Source organism: Columba livia, chromosome 3, assembly GCF_036013475.1.
Source record: "Columba livia isolate bColLiv1 breed racing homer chromosome 3, bColLiv1.pat.W.v2, whole genome shotgun sequence".
NCBI classification, from domain to species: domain Eukaryota; kingdom Metazoa; phylum Chordata; class Aves; order Columbiformes; family Columbidae; genus Columba; species Columba livia.
Genome location: NC_088604.1, coordinates 81,275,737 through 81,300,968, shown reverse-complemented (window position 1 = coordinate 81,300,968; position 25,232 = coordinate 81,275,737). Strand labels below are relative to the sequence as shown.

The 25,232-nt window shown below is 37.8% G+C and overlaps 1 protein-coding gene across 7 annotated transcripts in view; it reads left to right on the top strand.

Moving 5' to 3' along the window:
- RGS7 (regulator of G protein signaling 7) overlaps positions 1–25,232 on the top strand; it is a 240,103-nt gene that overhangs the window by 165,828 nt on the left and 49,043 nt on the right. For all 7 annotated transcript variants that reach the window (XM_065057835.1, XM_065057838.1, XM_065057836.1 and 4 more), the window contains 3 exons: positions 12,527–12,591; positions 14,437–14,513; positions 14,648–14,729. In XM_065057835.1, the coding sequence (XP_064913907.1) occupies positions 12,527–12,591; positions 14,437–14,513; positions 14,648–14,729 (224 nt within the window). The remainder of the gene's footprint in view (positions 1–12,526; positions 12,592–14,436; positions 14,514–14,647; positions 14,730–25,232) is intronic.

Here is a 25,232-nt window from a genome sequence, read left to right as displayed (position 1 = left end):
TCTAATATAAACTGTGTTAGAAATTGCCTTATTTATTTGCCTTTTTCTTGGGTTTTTATTCATAAATTATGCATTGTAGTTACTGATATGTGCTTAGACATGAAAATCTGAAGATAATAGGTAGTTAAGTATTAACAAAAACCCTCATAAAAATTATAACCAAAATTAGGTGCCTCTGTACACTAAATAGTGACCTAATTTTTAAGGAAAATGGATCATCTATGAACAGTCTCCTGTTCATTCTAATCCAGACTGTAAGTACTCATCTCACCTGAAGACCAAGTCACTTATTTAGGTAATGAAGCATGTACATGATAGCTTACCTTTTCAAAAACTTGAATTTTGAAAGTCTCTATTTACAGCTTTTTGGAAATTTAGATGCAAGTTCACTTGCAATATGGATTCAAACTCAGCCCTTGGGAGCTGCAAACCACAGGGATGAATGGTTCTGATAGACCCTTCATTCCTTGCCGCAGTGGACGCAGTTTAATTTCAAATACATTGCTAAATAAAACAACTTCATGCTGGGACACTCAGCAGAGCTGAGTGCCTTCAGGGTAGGGTCTGAAAGTGGTGACACTTTCCTCATCCCATGGAAGGCGAAAAATGTTCATCTTTCTTTAAAATACTGAGATATGTCCAGCAAATAGTTCTTGAAAGCTGCAAAGGAGGACTAACTCATGGCATGAGTTACTGTGATTCTGTGATACCATACCTGAGTGATTAGCATCTCCATATGGGAAATTAGTTGCTGAAGGAGAAATGCTTGTTTTAGCATGCATTACAATGTTTTTTCTTTTCAGTGAAAGTGTTACTGGTTTTTCTCATAGGAGCACTTCAGTGTAGTCTCCTAATATGTTAAAGATCAGAAAGTAATTTACTGTGGTTTTGAGACCCATTGAGTTGTTCAGTGTAATGTGTATTACATTACTGGGGGAATTTTAGTAAATAAATATATGCTTAACTGGTCTGACCTTGAGATGAGGCTGAGGAAGTTTCTATTAATATCCTTTAGTCTAAATTAGTAGACACTAACTTTCTCATCACAGCTGATCACTGGACTGGGCAGTGAATTACATATGTTAGTCGGTAAATAGATGTATAATCTGTCCATTTTTTCCGTGCCAGAAATACAGAATTAACTTGGAAGAAGTCTCTTCATCATGTGGGGAGGTGCCTTTGTGGGACAATAAACATACTCATTTGAGACCTTTTGAGATTTAAATATAAGACCTGTAAAATCTGCCACAGTTGGTGAATTTGACTTCTGTTGCAGAAGGGAAGGGAAGGGAAGGGAAGGGAAGGGAAGGGAAGGGAAGGGAAGGGAAGGGAAGGGAAGGGAAGGGAAGGGAAGGGAAGGGAAGGGAAGGGAAGGGAAGGGAAGGGAAGGGAAGGGAAGGGAAGGGAAGGGAAGGGAAGGGAAGGGAAGGGAAGGGAAGGGAAGGGAAGGGAAGGGAAGGGAAGGGAAGGGAAGGGAAGGGTGTTGCATTACATTTACCTAAGGTGCCTGTGTGTCACCATAATTGGCTAGTGCTAGAGCATTCACAGGAAAATAAAATTTTAATACTTCAGTTTTTTTAGTAGTGTTCTTATTTGGTTAGCATCTTCTTGGTTACAGAAATTAGCACTTGCCTTGTGGCCTCAGGATTTTTCCTCCTAGCTTTCTATGAATATAAAAAGAGAACTGAATACAGCTGCTTGCAAAAAGGATTACATAACTGTTGTAAACAATGGTCATCAGAGGAATAGAAAAATCAAACATAATATTCAAGAATCCAAACTAAATCTGACATAACATTGAAACAATTTGAGGATATTAAAGGATAAATTCCACCTCAAATACATTCAAAGGAGGTTCTGTGGATTTTCACAGCAATCACAACAAGGTATAATAAATAGAATATTGCAGATATGCAAATGCATTTCATATTTGTCATGTATTATGGTGCTGTGGAATGCTTCTGTTGTCATGGGCTTGTCCTGAACAATTTTTAAAATGAACTTCTTAAAGCTAATGACTGTGACAGGCATTAGGCGTCTCTCAAGGCCAGCAAGAAGCCAGCTTTCTCTGTAATCTTTCTTTATCAAACTTATTAACAAAGCAAACCATTTTCTTTGGCATTGACCTAATTTTGCAAGTCTTTGAAAACACACTACATTTATATTTGAATTTTAAAATTACTCCCAGTCACTTACCATTACTCACCCATAGCTGGGCTACTGTCCAGAATGTAGCATACTGCCAGGAAAATAATTAATCTTCAACTAGAAATTAAATGAGATTGAGATACCGCATGTGTTACTTTATCACCAGAGCTGACTCAGAAACAAATAATGTTTACATCTTTGATTTATATGTTAATATCTTCCCTAAAATATATTTTCTTATTCCATGTGAGTTTGTAATATCAAATAATTTAATTGAAAAAGATTGATATGAAGAAAATGTGAAGCAAAAAGACATGAAAACACAGTCTTCCAAAATGCCAAGAAACTGCAGACCCATTCTCATAACAAAGCCATAGTGAGTGGCAAAAAGAAGCCTTGGATTAATTTCTGTATGTCATAGTGGAATTGTGTAGCCTTTGGATTTGATTGTAACGATTGAAATATTAACTATCTGATCATTCTGAGTTTACTAAGAAACTATAGATTTTCACAAGGTGCTTAAAATCTCCCTCTCTTTTTCTTGAAAAATTATGCTATAAGAAATCTCAGAGAGGTGTCTCAAATTGCAAATAATTTTTTAAAAAGCAGTTTCTTAGATTCCATCTGTTGAAGATACCCATTTGAATGCCATATGTCTTGGAGTCCACCCATGCAGGACATGTTGTTCTGTGCAGAATCCCCTTGCTTTCAATGGGATTTTATTAGTGAAAAGAAGTATGCACATTATTATTGTTATTATTATTATTATTGTTGTTGTTGTTGTTGTTGTTGTTGTTGTTATTTAAAGCCAGTGTAGTTGAAATCACTTTAGTGTTTACTGTGAGTTAAGTCAAGGTCCTGAGTTATAATTTGGTTTCATGACAAATAGAATTGGATACCAGTTCAGAAAAATGTCTCTGGAAATGAACACAGCTAAAGGCTGAGCATGTGACCTACTGTAATAATTTTCTCTTTTTTTACAGATGTAATTTTGTAACTGATAGGATTTTTTTCTGGTAGATTAAAAACAGCTCATGTCATTAAGAATTAATTAAGTATGGAGACTTGTGAACTCCATTGCATCTCAAAAAGGGGAAATATAAAACCACATATAATATTGTTATTCCATATGCATTTGGCATTTGTTGTCATGGGACCTGTCAGGTTCTTTTGGAGGTTTAGTGACTCACAGCAGTTGTAAATTTCAGGAACTCAGTTCCTTACTCCTCTCTTATTTGAAAGAGATAAATAAGATATGAAAAGCTAGGTAAAAATCCCATTCACAACAAAATAGCAATTATTTTTGTGTTTGAAAAGCTCAAGCCTAAACCTAAGCAAAACAATCCAGACGTATAATATATGAAGAAGAATTAATAACCTTTACTCATTTTCTGTAGTGTTCTTTTGTTGATGGTTAGACTCAAAAGTATCTGTGAAATACAGACCTTTTCTTACAGTTAACTGCATATTATAAAAATAAGTATGTTCAAAGGATGGATAGAACAAAATTTTGAAAGTTCCACGATCACTTATAGTGTTAAGTAGATTTGACCTAACAATAGAAGACAACAATCAACTGCATCTGTATAGTTGCAATAGGATACTGTTTCAGCCTTGTAGTTTTATGTGTGTGTATTTCTCCCAAATTAGTTAAAAACTGAGGGTTACAGAATCTTGGTAGATTATGGAGAACACAGTAAACTGATAATGTGACATGAGTTTAAGAGCACGTAACTACATGATCTGTAAATGATGTTAATGAGACTATTTTTCTGTATAGTCAAAGCTAATTCTTACAATTCTGCTGCACTGAAGAAGGGCAAGTTTTGAAAATGTACATATTTTCACTAGACTTCCAAATAAAGTCATGTGTTGTAAAAGCAATCTTCTAGGAAACTAGAGCATTTACAGGAAAATAACCCAAAACTTAATTAGTTTCTCCCCTTAAAAATGTAAGCTCCCTGTCTGGAGAAGTGCTGCCTGTAAACTTTGGTGGCAGCTCCTACAAATATTCATGACTCTGTTATCCAGTCTGAGTTACAGCAAAAAAAAAATCTGCTTTTGCTAAATGAAAGTTGTTGTCTCGTAGCTGTCTTCCAGCATTTTTATGAAAGCAAATATTTGGCTTCCTAAGGACACCTTCTCATCACTTAAGAGTAAGCTGAGAGAGACCCCTCTGTGTTCAGCCTCTGCTGCTTCCTTCTGAACACCGGCCATTGCACCGGGCTCATCTGCCTCTCCTCTGCCAAAGTTGCAGTCGTGCCGCAGAGTGTATAGTGCACAATGAGTAATTGCAATCATATTGTTCACATACTGAAAATTTTAATATAATTTTATCTCTGGAGTTTGTTGCCTACTTATTTGACGTGCCTAGCTTTCAAATTCCTCTATGAAAATTTGATTTTTTCAGGAATTTTCACTCACATGCATCTTGCTGCACCCTTTTCCATGGGGCAACTGGCTAGAAGAGGAGCTATAGAATATGCATCATATACTTACTTTCCCCAAATGCGCAGGCAGAATTCCCTTGGCAACAGCTTATTAGTAAGTGATTTGTGTTTGAAAAATATTAAGCCCTATTGCTTTCCTAAACTCTGCTGGAAAACTGCATGTGCTCAGCATCTCTGCAAATCAATCCATAAATATGAGTCAGTAGCTTGGGGCAAAACTGGTAGGAGAGTAGCATTTTCTTCTATATAAATTGTCAGATATGAATAAAAATTTATTTGTTAAAATTTATGCTATAAGAATAAGAAGAAGTTTACTAATGTAGTGTAAATAGTTTCTGGAGAGCTCTGCAGTTCCATAATCTTGAATCTCGATGCCCAGTTCCCATTTTTGCAGCAGCTGTTATCAACCAGAGTACATCAGCAATGACTCCTACAAGCAATCCTCTTAGGTCCGTAATAGAGATCCCTCCTTTAAGGACCTGTTGCAAAGTGTCTCAAAATTTTCTGGGTTTTAGGTAAGGAATGGACTCTTTCTACCAGATTCAAGTAATGTACTTAATTGTTGCTAAGACTGGCTGTGGTTTATTGACCTTGCTTTGAAAAACTAGATATATGGAATGTATTTACTAAAATTTTGGTGGCAGGACTAAGTGAGAAGTACAGTCTATCAAGGACAACAGTCTCTCAAGAAAATGTGGCTGGGGCCAGTGCTTCCTGTGCATAAAATTTAATCTGGGCAGAACAAAATCAAATGAGCTTTAGGAAAGAGACATTAGCAGAAAGGTGGAACAGATGACCTACAAGTTTTTTTTTTCCACTCTGAATTCATATCCCATTATATTTCTCTGCAGAGCTACATAATTCACTCATTAGGAGCTATCTCTGTCATATAAATTATGAGAAGAAACTCTCACTTCCACAAGCATGTCCTAAATTTTGTTCTGATCCTTGCTAATTCTGACATTGACAAACCACTGGAGCACAGGCTCTGTAAGCAGGAGGCATTTCCTGAAAACGCTTTCTAATCAGCTCACCACTTCAGGGTTCTGTATTACCTGCGATTTTCTTTCCATGAATGTATAAATTATTTCCATAATATGCGGAACATGGAAAATGTGTTTGGCGAATGCATCTATATGCCAGCTTATGAAAAGTTAACTGACTCAATTACATGTGTCAGTTATTTTATTTTAAAAGCATGGCTTTAAAACCACTGATAATCTGCACCTAGGTCCCTTATAAATAGAAGTAAAATGTCTTATCAGAATAAGTTCCGAGAATTATAAACATAGAGTCACAGAATGGTTTGGGTTGGAAGGGACCATAAAGATCATCTAGTTTCAAGCCCCTCTGCCATGGGCAGGGACACCTTCCACTAGACCAGGTTGCTCCAAGCCCCATCCAGCCTGGCTTTGAACACTGCCAGGGCTGGGGTGTGCACAGCTACTCTGGGCAGCTTGTTCCAGTGCCTCACCACCCTCATGGTAAAGGATTTCTTCCTTATTTTTAATCTAAATCTACCCTACTCTTTCAGTTTAAAGCCATTACCCCTTGTCTTATCACTACTGATCTTGTAAAAAAGTCCATCTCCCAGCTTTCTTGTAGTTCCCCTTTAGGTATAATACTTGAAGGCTGCTATATGGTCTCCCCAGAGCCTTCTCCTCTCCAGGCTGAACAATCCCATCTCTCTCAGCCTGTCTTCATAGAAAAAGTGCTCCAGTCCTCTGATCATCTTCATGGCCTTACTCTGGACATGCTCCGACAGGTCCATGTCTTTTCTGTGCTAAGAAATCCAGAGTTGAATGCAGTATTCCAGGTGGAGTCTCATGAGAGCAAAGTAAAAGGGCAGAATCACTTCCCTTTACCCGCTGGTCACGCTTCTTTTGATGCAGCTCAATATATGACTGGCTTTCTGGGCTGCAAGCAGACATTACTGGGTCATGTTGAGCTTTTCATCAACCAACACCCCCAAGTCCTCTTCCTCAGGGCTGTATAACTCATAATTTTCAGAATTGCTTTCAAATTAGCATGTTGAGTAAACAAAATAGGTTTACCTGTTTCATTATTGATATGGAAATTAGAGCTTTCAGACCATGAAGGGAGCAGTGACATCAAAAGTGTTTTTCTGTATTCGTGCACTGTCTTGCCACTAATAGCCCTTTCCCAGGGGAGGCCTGGTAGTTGCCCTCTTTGTCAAGTAATGGCCAGCTTCTGATGCCATCCCTGTAGCTGACTTTTGCAATTTAGAAGAAAATACTCCACATTTTCTGCAATCCTCAGCCTTGCCTTGGATTGCACATGCCCCAAATGGTTTCCATGCAATATCAGCGTATTTGAATTGGTTGCACCTCCTCTTCTTAGAAGCCTTTTAGCAAGTGCATTTGAGTCCCCCTTAAATCTGAGGACCTAAAGAGGAGATAGAAATCTTTGGTTTTTGGTGCCAAAGAAGGGTGTTAATTCTTGAATGCAAACTAAAAGCATTATGATAACTTCAAGAAGTAAGAAATAATTCAATGGATGTAATTTTAAATTAGATTTGACAACAGGATATTCTTTTTCTGGTCCCATAGTTTACGTAGCTTGAGTGACTTCTGTACCTCTTTGTCACCCTGCAAGACTTTCCCAGGCCAATGGCATCTGGGAACTTTTGTGTTTTGAAGGTGAATCTGGCTTTTTCTAATTCTTGAGCTCTTTAGTAGTTTGAAACTTGGTTTCTTTTTTGCCTTGGTTTATGTAAGAAAGTCCTCTACCCCTCTAAATCTATAATCAAATTGCATTTCAGAAATAGTGTGATCACACAGTAAAAAGTAGAGCAAGGGAGGAGTGTTTCAGAAGTTATATTTCTGACCATTTGACAATTCAGTGCACGTAAAAAACTGTCATGGTCTTCCTTCTAACTGAATGATATGAGCATTTACTAAAAAAAATGTACTTCTTTTATAGATTCACAAGGCTGATTGGTGACCTGTTTGTCCACCTAATAGTTGTCGTCTTTTTAAGACTAAGTGACTCTCAGTGCTCCTTCACAAAGAGCAAAACTTTTGTGTTTTTCTTTTAATTGGGTAAAAGTATACCTAAAGCTGGTATAAATATTACTAGAAATCCTGAATTTTAAATAAAATGGTTGATTTCACTTTCTTCATCCAACTGTCATGTTCTGTGCCAATTGTCCTGCAATTCTCCATGTGATGCAGACACTCAGGAGGGAGAACTTCTGTCTGCCCACAGGGCACTTTGAAACCCTTAGACCTTGCAGTACTTTCTATTTTCTTTGCTCTTTAAGTGCTGACTAGGCATGTACATACTGACTCTGAACCCAGAATTTTGACTCACAGTGAGCATAAAATTATTCTGGCCTCAGTGGAGATAATGAGCATTCTCTAAAAGTTACACCCACCATCTGGGACAGAATCAAGCTGTAACATCATTGGCACTGGGGAAATTATGTAAGGAGTTTAAGTTTGTGTACATGGTGGTGGATGTGTAGGTGGCATTATCTGTGATCTTCAGAGGCCTGGTTGTGCTTCCATTGAATTTAGCTGAGGCTTTTTCTGTGCAGTGGTGAGAGGGAAGATTTAGCCAGTTTAGCAACAAGCTTAAATCCCCCACTTTAACTTTTGGGTGAAAGCTCTGGGTTTTTTCCAGTAAGTGTGTGTAATACAATGTGTACTCAGTCCAGTTTCTTGGTTCTAGAATGAAACCCTGTCGTTATCACTATGATCTTATTTAAAGGGAAAAAAACTGAAGAGGTTTCTCAGGAACTTTAAAGTACAAAGCAACAGTCAAGAGTAGAAAACATATGTAGTGAACCATGAAAATGGGTTATTTTGTGTGTAACAATTTAAATATTTGGAAGAGAGAAAACCCAGACACCCTCTTCCTGCAACTCCTGCTAGAACACTTTGCAATCTCACTTTAACCTCTCACATTGCCCATGTTTTGTGAATGCCTGAAAAGAGTTTTGAAGAGTGAGTAGTCTGTTTTTACTGCACAGCTACCAAAGTGTGTTCTAGTATTGGTTTGTCATTCAAATGCCCATTTATAAACATCACTGACCATCTTTCATTATGAAATGTTGTGTGTTAATATTGTCTTTAGAATTATTGGCAAATCTGTTTTCTCATGATAATCAGTCACTTCTAAAGCACAAGCTCTAGCATCTAATATATAATTCACTTTAGTGGAGGCAATTAGGTTGATTGCAACATCCATCAGAATACACTGGCTCTAAAAATAAGAGTGTATGTGGCAGTCCATATTTAGCAAATCAAAGTTATTAATGAGACCCTGTTCCTTGCATATCATTCATCCATATGTAAAGTATTTTCAACACCCTTGTCGGGGATCAGCAAGAGCAGGCAGCTTGCCAAGGGAAGGGAAGGAAGAACTGAGGATGTCAACAGTGCAGGCAGGAGCAATGTCCTCACCAACAAAGTCTCAAGTGACCAGGAGGGTCCAAGGTCAAGCCAGGAAGCCAGGGCAGCATTGGTAAGTCACAGAGCTGGTTAGAGGTGTATCTACAATGTAGGTCAAGTGGAGGCCTGGGGAAATTGCTGGACTTGAGCACAACTCCTGGGTGCAGGAGGCCTCAGTGGAGACCCTGGATGGACTGCTCAGGGCAATTACAGCTCCTTGGTGTGCTAGGAGCCCTGACCAGGACCCTGGCGGGTAGGGGTGGGGAAGTAGAAAAAGAGAGAATAAAGAGAGAAATAGAGTAGTTTTAGTTGGAGAACTTTTCTGCAGATTGCACTTCTGTAAGAAGCTGTAAAAACACGGAGAACTCATACAAATAGTGGCATTAGAAAAGCAGACATTGTCATTCTCTGAAATGCTGAGGGCTCATGGCCCTTCTTTGAGAGGGAAACAGGCAACTGACTGACATCCTCACCAGATGCTCAAGGTCAGGCTGCTGGACACGTGCAGTTGCTTTACACATGTGCTGGTGCAGAAAAGGAGTGGTACATCCATATTCCAGATTTCATTGCTCTAAAAGTCAAAAGAACAAAACCTCATTTCTCTGTGTCTTCAAATGTTCTGGCTGAAAATAAGAGTGATTTTCACATTCTTCTTGCTTTCCAATATGCTAGTGAATTTTGTTACAGGCAAGCCAAAAAACATGGTGACGAGGGTGTGAACTGGTGAACTCAAATTCCTGAGCTGCTTCTGGGTTCTCATGTGACTACAAGTAGCTCTTAAATAGATCTTCAAACATACGCTTCTATAATAAAGATGTAATTCTTAGCACACATCAATGGTAGTAAACTGAGCCAAAGAGCAGGAATGTCCTTAAGGACTATTTTCTTCAACACTAGTATATTTGTTATATTTCCCAGATAACTAAGTTTTCTTGAGCATATTCTGCCTTATCCACACTGGCCCATATAAACAATTCTGACATAAAGAATCCAAGCCATGGGTATTATAACCTTTAGGCTCCTGAAGGGGAGGGGATCTGGATAGTCCAGAGAAAAATGTCTGAGATGAACGTGATTTTTTGAGCCTTGGCTAAGATATGCTCATATTGAAAAAACAAACAAACATTATTATATTTGCTATGGAGGTGGAACAAAAAGGGTCTTGTAAAGAACCCTGCAGGGAAGATACTGTAGTACAGTCACACAGTGAAGACAAGGGTTCTTTAGATACAGTAGTAGATTAATACTGTGACAAGCTAATTCTTCTCTCCTACTCCTGAAGACCTGGTGGTTGTTTTTCTAGTGCTGAGTACTCTGTGACCTGAAGATGCTTTTTTGTTAAAACCTCTCCTGACATAAAGATGGACAGTTTGCCACCTCTGCAGCAACAGTTTTTGTTGGAGGTGGAAGGAGATGCTAATCCCAAAATATACCCACAATGGGACTCAAGGAAGTGCTAAGCTAACTAAAGGTGCCTATGCAGGGACTGTGAGAATATAGTTTACAAGTGCAGAGAACAGGGAGTTTGGTTTGTTTCTTTTCAGCTGGAATTATACTTGTTGGAATAAACAAAATTTGATTCCTGGAATTCTCAGAACTGTCTACACATTTATATTGAATATGTATTTTATCACTAGTATTTTCAAGGGGTTTAGCAATGGGTTTTTTTTTCTGCTTGTTCAATGAAACAACCAATTTTGAAGGAAATGAGAGGAAAATGCTTCACCGTAAAAGGAGTTAAATGACAAAGACCATCTCTCTCCTCAATATCCTCTTACCACTCTACTAACTGTGGATGCATCCTGGGTATAAAGGATCCAGAATTCTTCCCCTCATCTTTTTGTGACTTTTCAGCATGCATGCCAATGTACTAGTTTAAGTGCACAATAATATTAAAATGCATGGAAACTGAGGTTATAGAAACTGTCTGCTATACTTGGTGTGTGATGTGGATTTGTGTCTGTACCTGTAGATTTTGTAGACACATTAATTGCTTTGGAAACAGAAGGGATATGAGAGTGCAGGGAGTAGGGAAAGAGGCCATGGCTGCTTATGGGAGTAAAAAGTGGAAAAGTATGAAATAAAAATAGACTAGATAACACACATAAAATGAGGAAAAAATAGTCATAAACTGCATTAAAATATAACTTCATTTTACATCAAGTAACACCTGTAACTGCAGCTGGAGTTAATAAAATACTTACTGAAATAGCATTCACTGGAGTGGGTTTGCATGCATTTGCAGGTGACTTGTCAGAAATAAATCTTTCCATGGAGTTGTAAAATATCTAATTGGTCTGACTACTTTAAGACTCAGAGTCAAATACAAGATGAGCACTTCCTCCTTCCTAGTGATTGCAAGAGTGAGGTTCTTAGGTGAATTTATTCCCCTTTACTCCTGTAGTGGACAAGCTGGCAGTCAGGAACTGGGAACATTTCTAATGACCAGCAGTAAATACGGGCTCTTTTTGCCAATTATCGACACCACAGTTGAGTTAAGGTTTTCTTACCTACACTGATCAAAAGATTCCTCAATCTCACAAATGAAATGGTGCTCTGAAGTAATGAAGTGGGTAAATATTGCACAATAAGGAATTGTGTTGCACTCATTTTCTTGCTGGTGGGGGAAGCTGTAAAATATTCAGAGCTGATGTGAAGTATTCATTGCTAAATACAGTCTGTTGGAAATGTACTTCATTCAAGGGTAATGGAGTGCATAAAGAATTCGAAATCAAGCAAGGTGATGCAAACCACTGTGGTGTTTGTGTAGCTTCAAGTATCATTTTCATCCCTATGTCTTTTCAGTATTTAGCTGTCAGTATTCCATTTTATTAGTTAAGACTCTGTCTGAATGATACAGAGGCGAAACAGCTCTGCTGAAGGATTTTGCATCTAGAAAATCAATGAAATAATATTTTTTCTCATTATATCTAATACATTATACACCTTTTTCAGTTTTTGGTCTTCCATTTTTTTATCTTGAATATTGGTTATAGCAGACTATACTGTATGAGTCTTAAATTTTATTTGTAATTAATTTTTAGCTGAAGTCTTAGGTTGAAATGTTGTGATTTCTAAATCTAAAGTAAAAATAAATAAAACCATATATACACATTTTTTAAAAGCTATTTGACTAATACAGCAGCAGCTCCTGATAAAACTCCTATGCATTATGGGTTATACACACACAGCTTAAAAAATGTTTTTGCTGTTTTTTCTTAATGTGCTAGTTAGTTGCCCGGCAATTAAACAACCTCATCCCAAGTGTCTCATGAATTTTGTATATGATGTCTTTTGCATAAAGCAGATTTTATAATTATTTAATGAATCTCTGTATCTGACCCATCATTTTAGTTACAATAGTGGTAGCATTGATCCCCTATGTAAAGCTTTTTAGAATTGAGGGAGAAAACAAAACAAAACCATCAAGCAGTAAAATAGAAATGAAACCTCTAGATTTCTGGTCTGCTGTGCTCATGAGATAGTAGCAAATTCTGTGTTATTCTATTCCAGCTGTTTACCTCTGCAAGCGGACAATGCAAAACAAAGCAAGGCTAGAGCTAGCAGACTATGAAGCTGTAAGTACCTGGGGAAAAGCAGGTTTCTCTGCTGGGACTAATGAGCATGTTAAGCCTGAGAACTATAAACCTTGTGTGTGAAGATTTATTAGTTATCTACTTTTGCCAGGATGTCGGTCCGACAGTGCTCCATAGTCATAAATGGTGTTTGAAAGCTGTAGAGAAGGCTAGATGGGAAAAAACTGAAATTTTGGTCCATCTCTAATCTTACTCTGCTCAGATGATCGTGGCAGGATCAGAAATAACTGTTCACAAATCCCAGACAGGCCAGAAGTCTTTGAAAGCAATTGTACTGTACACCGTGTAAAGTTTGAATGAAGGATCCCTGGCGACATTTTCAAAAGCACTTGGTAGCTGTAGAAATACAAATCTCATTCTTAAAAGTCATGCTGGTGCTTGAGCCCTTCTCCCATCAGTTAGACCAGAGGCAAAGAGGGTCAGACCAGAGGCACTTCCCACTCCCTGAAAGTTGTAATGTGCGCCAGGCAAGATAAGATAATTGGGGCTGGGATGATCTGGAAAAAGAGGGACTTTGATTAGCTGATGAGGATGACACATGCTGAAGAGAAAGAAGTCTTGTATTCCATCCATATCCCCCTCAAAGTTCCTGAATTTTTCATGAAAATGTCAACATAAAATTGATGAACAGCCCTGGCTCCGCACTGAAAGCTGTCCAGCTGTGCTGCTGTGACATGAGAGCTGGATAGTCAGATGGGCCTCTCAACATGCCAGATACTCCAGCCTCAGCACCATGCTGACACATGTTATTGCTTCTTCTGGCACAAGCTTGCTTTTCAGTGTACTGCACTGTGGGGTACACATAATTTTATAGTTACATGCCTTAGAAAATTCACCTCAGTATACAAACCATGAGAGCCTTTATTGGTATTGACAAGATCTTTAGAAAGTCTCCTCTTCACTCTCTGCAGTCTTTATTTTCAGTGTGTCATAGAGATACATTTGCAATGCATAGAAACACAGGTAAAGCAATATTTCTTGTTAGGAAGTTTACAGACAATTTTTCACTTAGTAAAGGCAGTGCATGAACATAACTGGGGTCTTTTTGGAGGAAGAGCATCAGCCTTCTCCATGTTAACAGACCGCATGCTTCTGCTGTGTAAGCTGCATGGAGATTGGAAAAGCTCTGTTGCAGACAGTGAAGATGTCCCAGCATCACTGGAAGAACGAATTTTACTAAGATTTTAAAAATTTTCTTCCTATTGTTATTAGCAGGCTGTAGGATATATACATTTCCTGTACAGTAGTGAAAAGCTGTAGTCTGCATTTTTATAAAATGAAGTTAGCTGTAGAGTTCTTGGAAGATTCCTGTACTACCAAAATATTGATAGCTTCTTCTTATTTTATTTTTAATAAATTGATAGCCAACATTGTTCACTGCAAACCATCTGTATAGATGACTGATGAGAATTGTCATGTGGATCATCTAGTATGGAAAATACTGCTGTCATCTTTCAGTATTAGGTACTTTTAAAAAACTAATGTATTATTGCGAAATTGCCCAGCCAGCACCCGGTATATAAAAATGCTTCAGAAATCCCATATTCTGCTGAAGATTGCACCCACCCTTGTCATCAGAGTTTGAAAATTAAAATAGGTGAGGCATTCAAAAGTAGATAGATCTAATATCCTACTTGGTGTCAAGCAAAGACTTTATATCGGATAAGTAAGGTATATTTACACTGACACAGATATTATGACTTGTATTACATCTCGGGGTGGGGCGGGGCCAGGGAAGGAGTGAGGGGAGGAAGGAAAGATACACTAAAAGCCATTAAATAGTAAATAACTTTGAATACAACCCACTAAATTGTGATTTATTTTCAGGAGAGTTTGGCCAGGCTACAGAGAGCATTTGCGCGGAAATGGGAGTTTATTTTTATGCAAGCTGAAGCACAAGCGAAGTAAGTTCCTTTGAAGATGAGGAGTTTTGGTTTTACAGGCTTTTTGAAGGGCGGGAAAAGTGATTGGACACTTCTTCTGTTTGAAATTACTTTCATTAACACTGTCTCTTTTAAATGTCCTCTACCATTGACAGAGTGGACAAGAAGAGAGACAAGATAGAGAGGAAGATTCTTGACAGCCAGGAGCGAGCATTCTGGGATGTGCACCGGCCGGTGGTGAGTGCTGGTGGGGCCGCTCTGCTGTGAGTGGGGACACAGATAAATATCAGCCTTTGTGGAGCACTGGGGTAGCCTGGCAACAAGCAAAAGGGCTGGGGCTGTGGCCTGCCTCCCTCTTTTGAAGAATCTATAGTTTATATTGTTCTACTATTGAAGATTACAGATGTGTGAACACTGTCTGGGGCTTTCAGTGAATAGATTTGTTGTGCCTGATTTCTTGAATCAGAAGGTACCTGTCTTTGACTGTTACCCTTTCAAAGGTTTCACAAGGTATGAGTCATACAACCAAAATTATCAGCATAGCTAAAAATACTTTTAAATAAATCTGACTTTTAATCTGCTTTTTTGTTCACTAAGCTTTTCAGCTCCACTCTGGTCATATTTCCATGCTATTTTTAATGTACATAAAGGTTAGATATTGTTGGCTTTTTGCTGTGGGAGTCATACACTGTCCAAACAAGATTTGTCAGAGTTCCTTGTCAAAGTCCATCTGAAACAAAATTTTAAAAAAAGAAAGGGTCTTACATAATCAGCTACCTTTGAGAGTGAAAACTTTGACAAGTAATGTCAAATGCCACAAGACTTCCAATTAAACTGTGAGAACTCCGTAATCACACTTTTTTGTTTTATTGCAGAATTATCTCTCTTTCCCTTACCTAGAGTTATGCTTTCATTTTCTGTGTACAGTTTGGTATCATTAATAATGAAACCAAATATAGACTGCATTTTCTACTGTAACACTGGGAAAATATACTTAACTGAAACAAATTGTTCTGGGGAAGTAAAGTTAGGTGATGACGCCTGTAGAAGAGGTGAATACAGTAAGAAAGTTTCAAAAAAACCCAATAAACTTGGACATGGTCAGTTCGCATTTTTTACTGTGGAATTAAATGAGCAGTAGATGAAACGGAAGGAATGGATTTTTCAGGTAGAGAAAATAATTTGAAGTGAAAGATTCAAACTACAGGAATTAGATGCAAGAAGACTGGGACATTATTGTCTAGTCACCAGCATAAAATAAGGAAGGAGGACAGAATACAATCTGCCATCTGGTGTGGATGTGAGCTACAAATAGTACAGACACAGAAAGTTTCTACGGACCTAAGAATTTTGGAGGTGCAGGTAGCTTTTATATTAGCTGCAGAAATGGATCTAAGAGTTTTGGATCTAGGATTGAGATGCTATTCCCAGGTTTGGAAGAGAAGACGAATTGTTGAAGTTTCAAGTTAAGATATAGGCAGACAGTAAGGAGAGAATTAAAGGGACCATGACAAGAGGAAATCGAATTTGATTAAGAGCTTTGGCTGAACTGTGTATAAATCTGCCTGGTCCAGCAGATGCTTTTAATCTGGCTGTAGACATACCTAGGAAACATCAGAAGCAGAAGACTGGCTTTCAGTGAGCAATGTAGGTCCCTGACTTTAGGAGATATAAATAGAAGAATGGATAGATTCTTTCTTTGGCTAACCAGCTCCTTTCACTAGTAAGTAAAATACTCATTTTGAAAACATTATTATGAATTTTCTGACACAGTAAAAGCCAGAAGCTTCTATTAGAAAGAATAAAAAATAAAAGAGGAGCAAACTGAAAAGAGGAAGGTCATGCTAGAGCTAATTACAATTTCTAATGGCTTTTCAAGCATCTCAAAAGCTCACCAAAACTCACAGAAATATTCTGCAATTCTGGAGAGCTGATTTTGGAAAATTAGGTAATGTTTGGATAAGAATCTGGGATTAATACTTATTTTTGTTTACAGTTCTTCAGTTTTTGATCAAGATCCAGCAGCTAGGGGCAGTGACAATATTGTTCAAAATCCACCTCAATTTATTATTTTTTAACTGAAAATGAATTTTGAGGATTAAATAATTCATTAGTTGCTTATTTTGTTTAGGTGAGTAAACAAGTATTTCCCAGAGGTTTTTTTGCAGGTATCCCTAATTGCTTTACTTCTTACCTACCAGCCTACAGTTCTAGTATAGAATCTTTATGTATAGTATAGAATCTATGAATATTAAATCTACATTTTATTTTAAAAAGAGATATTTAAGGTGACGAAAGGGAAAGAAGAAGGAAGAAGCCCATCAGCACAGAAGGACAGTGCAGCTGTGTACTACAAGAACGGGAGATGTAAACCAAGAACAGCTATATGTCAGTGAAAGCAGGAGAATGTAGCTGCAGAAAAAGAGCATCATTTAGGTATCAGAAATGTTGCTGTGACTGATAAGTTTACAATAAAAGAAATGAACCAAAGTTTGATGTGTAAGGAGCATTTGCCTCAAAAAGCACCTCTATTTCATAGCTCCCAATTCAAAGTCGATCCCTCAGGTGGTTACAGAAGCCCTAGAAGGTTTATGCCATAGTCTGAGAGACAGACTTATGCTTGAAAGTCACCATGGCTGTTACTTTTAATCAGCTGCCTGGGTAACGCCCTCAGCTTTTTCCTAGGTTTTCAGGCTGAAGTAATGCTTGGAGAGGAACCAGAGATTTTTTGATTTGGAGAGGAGTTTTTTCAAATAGTCACCTGTTCTCCAGTTTTCTTTTGACAGGCATTTAAGAGAACAGCTTTGATAGCCCACTGATCAATTTTCATTCCAATACTTATTTAATTGCAGTTTCACAACATATTTATTTTTTTTATTTTGCTCTGTATTTTAGTGTAATGTGAAGCATAATCTTGGTCATTTCTGTAAATTCCTGTTGCTGCTTTATGTAGAAAGATCTTAGCTTGCAGCTAGAAAGAGCTTCAACCACAGGTACTGCAGCCTGCAGAGACATTCTTGAATAACTTTTAATTTTACTAGTTCAGATACCAATTGCAGCAAAACTATGGAAGTGGGTATCAGGGAGAGCTGCATAAAATCCCTCAAGATCCTGAGCAGCACACCTAGGGTAAAGTCTGTTTCTAAGCTACAGTCAGTACCTAACGTTGGTGTGAGATTAATTTATTCACATACAGTGATAACTTTCTCTTTTTGATGGCAGAGTAAACATATCTTAGAAGTCTTTCTTTTCCTTCCACTTGCATTGAAAATATATAATTTTCATAATTTTAAAACTTCTATCAATAACAGTCTATGCAACTGAATGAAAATTGCTTAGGAGGATTAGGGTGCTAGTCAAAAAGCAATAACAAAATAACTAAATCAGGGAAATCAGTTCCTTCCATGCAAAAGGAATTAAGAAGCTGCTCTTGTTTGAAAAGTCATGCTCCTGATTAAAGGCTTTATAAAAGAACTTATCACTTCCTTGAATTATTAACTCTGTTTAAAAACCATCACCTTACAATCATTAAAAAGGGACAAACAAGCACTAAAATAGGAAATCCTATGAAACATTCTCTAACTCACATCAGATACAATAGGAGCAGAGTAGTTGCAGCTTGCTGTAAAATTAACTGTTTTAGATAGTGACTAAGGACAGCTGATGTGTTGCTGCTACAGAGGATTCACTTTTCTTCCTGAGTTACATATTAATGTAATGTATAATAAAAGCCTGTTGGGGGCTTGTTGAGATTCAGATTAATTTAGAAGATAATGGGGGAAGTATCCTTTTGTCCTGAAAGTCATCTGTATAAATCTGAACTTTAATAAATTGTTTTGGTGTTTTGTTTTTTTTTTTTTTTTTCTCCAAAACCAATACATGTCTGATTTAATACAGTAAGATAAATTATTCAAGGCGGGTATGTCTGGTAAGGACAGTAGCAATGTTAAGGGCAAGTGGGGGTTTAAGATAATTCACTGATGATGTAAAATTCAGAAATATGTATGATTTCTGCATTTGGAGATTTCATGCCTATGTTTCTTAGTAGAAAACTAGGAAAAAAGTAATCTTTATTTTTTTAAAAAAACCTTGTCACACATCCCATGTCTTGGTTCTCTATTTAGTTTCTTTTTTTTTTTTTTTTTTATGAAATCTATCTCCATTAGTCTTATTTTATCTGTTTATATTTTAAAATCGTATTTTATGTGGTCTGAACATGACCCTCAGCATCTGAGCCAGTAGGTAATATCACTGGCTGTGTAGGGTCATGCAGCGGATAGTTGTGGTTATTTGTTCTGGGTTTTCTTTCATTGCTTTTGTTTTTAATGACTTTTCCATCCTGTCCTGCAAGATCAGCCTCAAAGACTTGGCAGACACTGAATTTAACTTGGCTAAGGTGGTGCAATACTTCATTTGACACTTCTCGTGCTACAAATCCTAGACTTTTCTGGGCCAGTTTCTTGTTTAGGTAGAGAACACTTCTGTTTGCTTTATCGTAATATTTTCAGAAAGTTTTTAAACAGCTCCGGGAAACAAATGTGAATCGTACCATCCAACCTCTCTAGTGATGTCTCCACACACGATTTTCATGTCTTCTTTTGCACCTGTTTCGCCGTATATCCTTAAAAGGGAGCTACCTCTCCAGCAAACAGGGAATACAGCCAAAGCAGCAACTGGCAGTCTCAGATAAGTGCACTTCTGGTAATGAAACAAAGCCTTGTGCAATGTTTTATTTTCAGAAAATGGTTATAATGTTTACTCACATCTGTTTGAGGCAGATATTTATAAACCTTATAGCTAGCCTGCTAAGACCTTTATGGAAGAATTTGTGCTCACATTATTTTTATTCAGTCTGATATTCAGTAGAGGTGGGACAGATGGGGGGGAAAAGAAGCCAGCTTCCTTGCAACAGTGAACAAACTGAAAGTGCTCGAGTTAAAACTGAGGATTATGAAGAGGTCAGAAATTGTGAAATAGCTGACTGATGAGACAGTGGAAGGACACAGAAAAATGAGATGTTATGGTTTTTAGTAAAACCCAGTTCTGGTAGCAACTAGGAAAATAAGCTGGCGTAATAAAGATAAGAAATATTTTTAATAAGTACAATGTTTATGCATCGATTTTTGTTTCTGTGTGAATTAAATTTGCTGCCTTAATCCAAAGCATTTTGTCAAGGATCTTCTTGTAAGTCAAAAGGCAGAAAATCAGTTTCTAAATGTCACGTATGTTTGCCATCAAAATTTACAGAGACGTGTAGTCAGACTTTCCTGTTGTCCCTTTTTTCAAGTGAATAACCCAAATTCTTCTGTATGGAATCTGTAAATGAGCAGTTTCCTGCCTTTTGGGGTGAAAAAAATTGAGAAAGCAATAATGACTCTGAGTGTTTAGCACAGGGGCAGTAAAACTAATAAATTTAACAGGTTTTCTTATGCAGCAGTATTGCAAATACTGGAATCTTCACATTCACAGAAATCACGTTAGTACAGCCTTATTTAAAATTCATACTTACTTCAACACCATGTGGATAAACACGGTGGATCTAGTTTCTGTACAATCATTTCTGGTTCTGAAAACCAGTCACTACAAACCTAAAATAATCTATTGTAAATTAAGAGGAATTAGAAATTAAATTAACTTTTAAAAAAAATAGGCATATAAATTCCGTGCAGTACTATATTCTTTTGTAGAGCTTCTAGTTTAGCCTCATATAACCTGTCTCAAAAACTAAATTTCAACATCACTTTCATGTACATTTTGTATATCATGTGTTTCTCTGATACACAGAGCACTAAAATGTTTTCTTTTAAAAAAACCCAAAATGATAAAATCCCATTCTCTTAAGGTGAAAGCCCAGCTTTGCACGAGTTCAGTCCTTCTATGATCAAGTGTGTGAGAATCTGATAATCCCTGTCAGGATGCAATATGCTCTCTCTCCTATGGATTAATTTTATGGTTTCATTTATTGTATTATATTTCTGGAAAATGTCTCTCTCTCTCTCTTTTTCTCTCTTTTTCTCCTGTTCCAATGAGGTCCTTGGTTTGCACAGCCACTGGAATTCTTTGTGTGTCTGATACTACCCAGGGAAAAGATCTGATCTCTAGTTTGAGAAGACAGATAGATATAAAAAAGAAACTGGTAGAGCATAGGTTCTTTTTTTTTGGAAAGATAATGAAAATCTTTGAAATCCTGTTTCATGCCGAGTCTTCCTATCTCTTAGTTTGAAAATCATCTGAGTTTTACCATGCTGCAAACATAATTAAAGCTTGATCAAACTAATAGATCCAATATATCTTCTTTGCCTGATGGTCTTTGAACGTCATTTGTTTTGTCCAAACAAGAGAAACAACTTGTAGTTAAACTTTTGTCCAATAATTGCACTCCTTGCCATGTTTTGATTGAGTCCACTGCAGAACAACAGTGGAACTACTGCTATTTTTATAATAGTCGATGATCTTCAAATAAATTCTTGAATAAATCACATATTGATTTTACTAATTAGTCCAAATGGCAAGTTTTCTGTCCTTCATGCAATGCTGTCTATACTGGGTTTAACTTATGCTTAAATGCTTACACCTTTCTCTGCAGTTTATCAAGAATTCATTTTTTCTGCATCAATATGTTTCTAGTGGATGACACCATCAGGTTTATTGCTCATTCATTTCCATTTAATAAATAAGTCTGGAACTTTATATTAATTTTCTCTGTTCTTGAATGAGTCAGAATGAAATTAACTAACAACAACCTATATTGAGTATTTAAATAAATTCTATGCTGCCTGCATAATTCTCTCCTAAAACCTTTAACAGAAGAGCAGTCTTAATCCCAACAAAGCTTTTATTAATTCTTATGAATTAAGACAATCACTTCCTTTGGAGGAAGCAGTTCAGTAAGATTTGGCATTGAACATTCTGTGGCCTGAAATACCAGTCCAATTAATGAATAAGAAAAAATTGAAAGCTTTATTTACTTAATTAAAAGCCAATAAGTTGTACATCATTATCAGCTGATATAGGCAGGTTTTAACAGTTAAACTGTGTACAACTAATTTGTTTCCATAGTACTACTTGACTGCAGATAACTATATTCAGCAATATATGCAGCATATTGTCAGATGTATTACATGTTTTAAAAGCAGATTCATATTAAGGCCTATAACCAAATTTGAAGCAATTCTAAGCAAGTCCAGTTCCAAGTTGAATTTGCTTATTTCAGTGCCACACTGCATCCATAGATTGTAATTATTTACCCTATGTTGTGTTCCATAAAAATAGCATTTAGTAGCATTGGACAAGTGTACTCTACGCTGGGTTAAGAACTGGCTGGAGGGCCGGGCCCAGAGAGTGCTGGTGAATGGGGCTGCATCCAGCTGGCGGCCAGTCACTAGTGGTGTTCCCCAGGGGTCAGTGTTGGGTCCAGTCCTGTTTAACATCTTTATTGATGATTTAGATGAGGGGATTGAGACCATCATCAGCAAATTTGCTGATGACACCAAGCTGGGAGGGAGTGTCGACCTGCTGGAAGGCAGGAGGGCTCTGCAGAGGGATCTGGATAGACTGGAAAAATGGGCTGATTCCAATGGGATGAAGTTCAATAAGGCCAAATGCGGGGTGCTGCACTTTGGTCACAACAACCCCCTGCAGCGCTACAGGCTGGGCGCAGAGTGGCTGGAGAGCAGTCAGACAGAAAGGGACCTGGGGGTACTAATTGACAGGAAGCTCAACATGAGCCAACAGTGTGCCCAGGTGGCCAAGAAGGCCAACGGTATCCTGTCCTGTATCAAAAACAGCGTGGTCAGCAGGACAAGGGAAGTGATCCTTCCCCTGTACTCTGCATTGGTGAGGCCACACCTGGAGTATTGTGTTCAGTTCTGGGCCCCTCAGTTCAGGAAAGACATTGAAGTGCTGGAGCGGGTCCAGAGAAGAGCAACACAACTGGTGAAGGGACTTGAACATAAGACCTATGGGGAGAGGCTGAGGGAGCTGGGGTTGTTTAGTCTAGAGAAGAGGAGGCTTAGAGGTGACCTCATCACTCTCTATAACTACCTGAAGGGAAGTTATAGCCAGGTGGGGATTGGTCTCTTCTCCCAGGCAGTTAGCAATAGGACAAGGGGGCATGGGCTTAAACTCTACCAGGGGAAATTTAGGCTGGATATTAGAAAGAAATTATTTACAGAGAGAGTGATCAGGCATTGGAATGGCCTGCCCAGGGAGGTAGTGGACTCGCCGTCCCTAGAGGTTTTTAAACTGAGATTGGACATGGCACTTAGTGCCATGATCTAGTAAACGGACTAGAGTTGGACCAAGGGTTGGACTCAATGATCTCTGAGGTCTTTTCCAACCCAGTCGATTCTGTGATTCCATGATTCTGTGATAACACATCTCTTTTAAGAAGTGTAATGAAAAGGCTGCAGAAATTGGGGAAATATCTAATGCTTTAGTAGAACAAGCAGGTTTTAGCAGGTTTAGAGAGAAGAAAAGTTGGTGCTGGTCCCTTCTGTTACATTATAGTGTCTGGACACTTTTGTAAAACTTATATTGCTATTTCATATACAGAACAGAAAAACCTATCTGCTATCCTCAGTTTCAACTGTGGAACAAAGCCTGTATTCAATAAGTGGCTAGACCCTGTAGCAGGGATACCCACCTGACTTAGTTCAGTTAGTAGTTATTGGGTTATTCTACATTTGTGATAGATGGGGCATAAGTTGCTTTTTGTTTGCTTGTTTGTTTTTTAGTTCAGACCTCTGCTAATTTACTGATCATTTTGTGAGTAGGAGGTTGTCAAAAGAAGTCAGATTCGGTACAGCTAGTTGATTGTATATGAAACCCGTGACTAAGTGCTTCAGTTGTAAGTAACAGTATTTTTCTCCAACCGAAAGGAAGTGCCTCCTGTAGCCCAGTCCCTGTAATCACTTATTTGGCTTTGCTGCCATGGATGATGTAGCAAAGGCCACTGACATCCCACCCCACCAAGCGGCAGTATTGATACACGTTCCTACGTATTTACAAGTTCTTGCAACTTTGACTACTGTTAAAGGAGCTTACCACTTGAACTCAGCACACTTGAAATGTTTATTTGAGACTTCCTATTGCACCAGCAAAATCATTAATAGTGCATCTCTTCTGCATTTTCACTCCTTCACCCTGAAGTGTGTAAATGAGGTAAAACCTCAAAATATCCAAATAATCTATATCTAAACCTCAACCTTTCTTTATAAGCCTTAGCAGGTTCTGCATACTCCAATAACTTCCATCTCTGGGAGATGAAAAATTGGTGCATTGCAGGACAATATAACCTGTGCTTTTCTCTGTGAGAACCTCGGTTTTAGGCATTACTGACAACATCCTTGGTACAGGATTTTAACGCCTCCTTTGATGCTAGACTTCGTATAAGAAAAAATAAACTTTCCACAAAACCAGAGTCAAACTGGGTATTCCTCCAGCTAATAGCTGCTTTGTTGTTGTTGTTGGTTTTTTTTTTTCAGCTGAGTGCCACTGGAATTTTTTTCTCTGCCTCATTTCTTTTTTATAATCTTTCATGCCCTTGTTCTCCATTTGATTATTAACTATGTATGGTTCAGATAGCTGCACAAGTAAACTGGAATATAAAAACTACAAATAAAAATGAAGTCTGGTGTTCTGCTTATCATTCACTATCTAATTAGCTTCCTTTCCTTACTTTAGAAGTGAGTGGTATGAATAAGTGGCTGCTGAGGCTTAGAAGACTCCTTTCCTAGAAAAATGACAGAAATAACAAAAAAGACAGAAATAGCAGAACAGATTGTTGCAGAAGGCAATGCTAACATTTGACATTCAGGAAATTTCAGATTTTAGGCTTGCCATATTTCTGATAGTCTGCTATTAGAAATAATGTAAAAGAAAACTTTCAGTCTCTGTCTTGTCTTTATGTTTGTGTGTCAGACTTTGTCTTTTCCAAATGGAAGCCAAGGTTTGTCATGTTTGTATCCATGTCCATGATTTAAATTTGTAGTGTTTAAAATTTGAAAACCTGCAGATCTTGAAATTTAGTATTTTACAGTTAAGCTTACCATGTTAGCCGATGCTTGCAAAACAAATAAAAATAACTATTTTGTTGTGTATTGACACTGAAATGCAATGAAAATGTGTAAGGGATGTGAATCAATCTACCTAAATATTTACTGGTTTAGTGCACCCTGAATTTAGGGGTGTGCATATTGAAATGAGGTAATTATTTTGAATAACACCTGTGCCTTTTTAGCTAAAGAGGCTGTGAAATTACATTTCCTTAAATTACTGCTAGATTTGTTTGTATGGGTTGAGCACCCACCACAGGCTGTCAGAGAGCAGAGGCAGCTGTGAGGAAGCAAATCCCAGTCCTGTCTTTCCATTCTGCTGGTGTGGGGAGGGGAAAGCAGGGTGATGATTTCATACCACTGTGAATACATGATTGGGGTGTTCTGTAAGGTGGATTATTTGAATTTCAGTCACTGTGGCTTGTGCAGATCATAGGCTATACCACATAACTGTAGGCTGAGAGGGACCTCTGCAGGTCCTCTAGTCCAACCTTCTGCTCAAATAAGTGCTAATTTCTAAATTCAATGAGATTGTCCAGGCCCTTGGTTAAACAAACATTGAAAACCACCAAGGATGGAGATTCCACAGCCTCTCTTAAGCAACTTCCTCCTTTTATTGTGAAAAATGTTTCTTTATAGCTAAGTGGAATTTCCTTTTCTGCAGTTTCTGACTATTGCTTCCTGT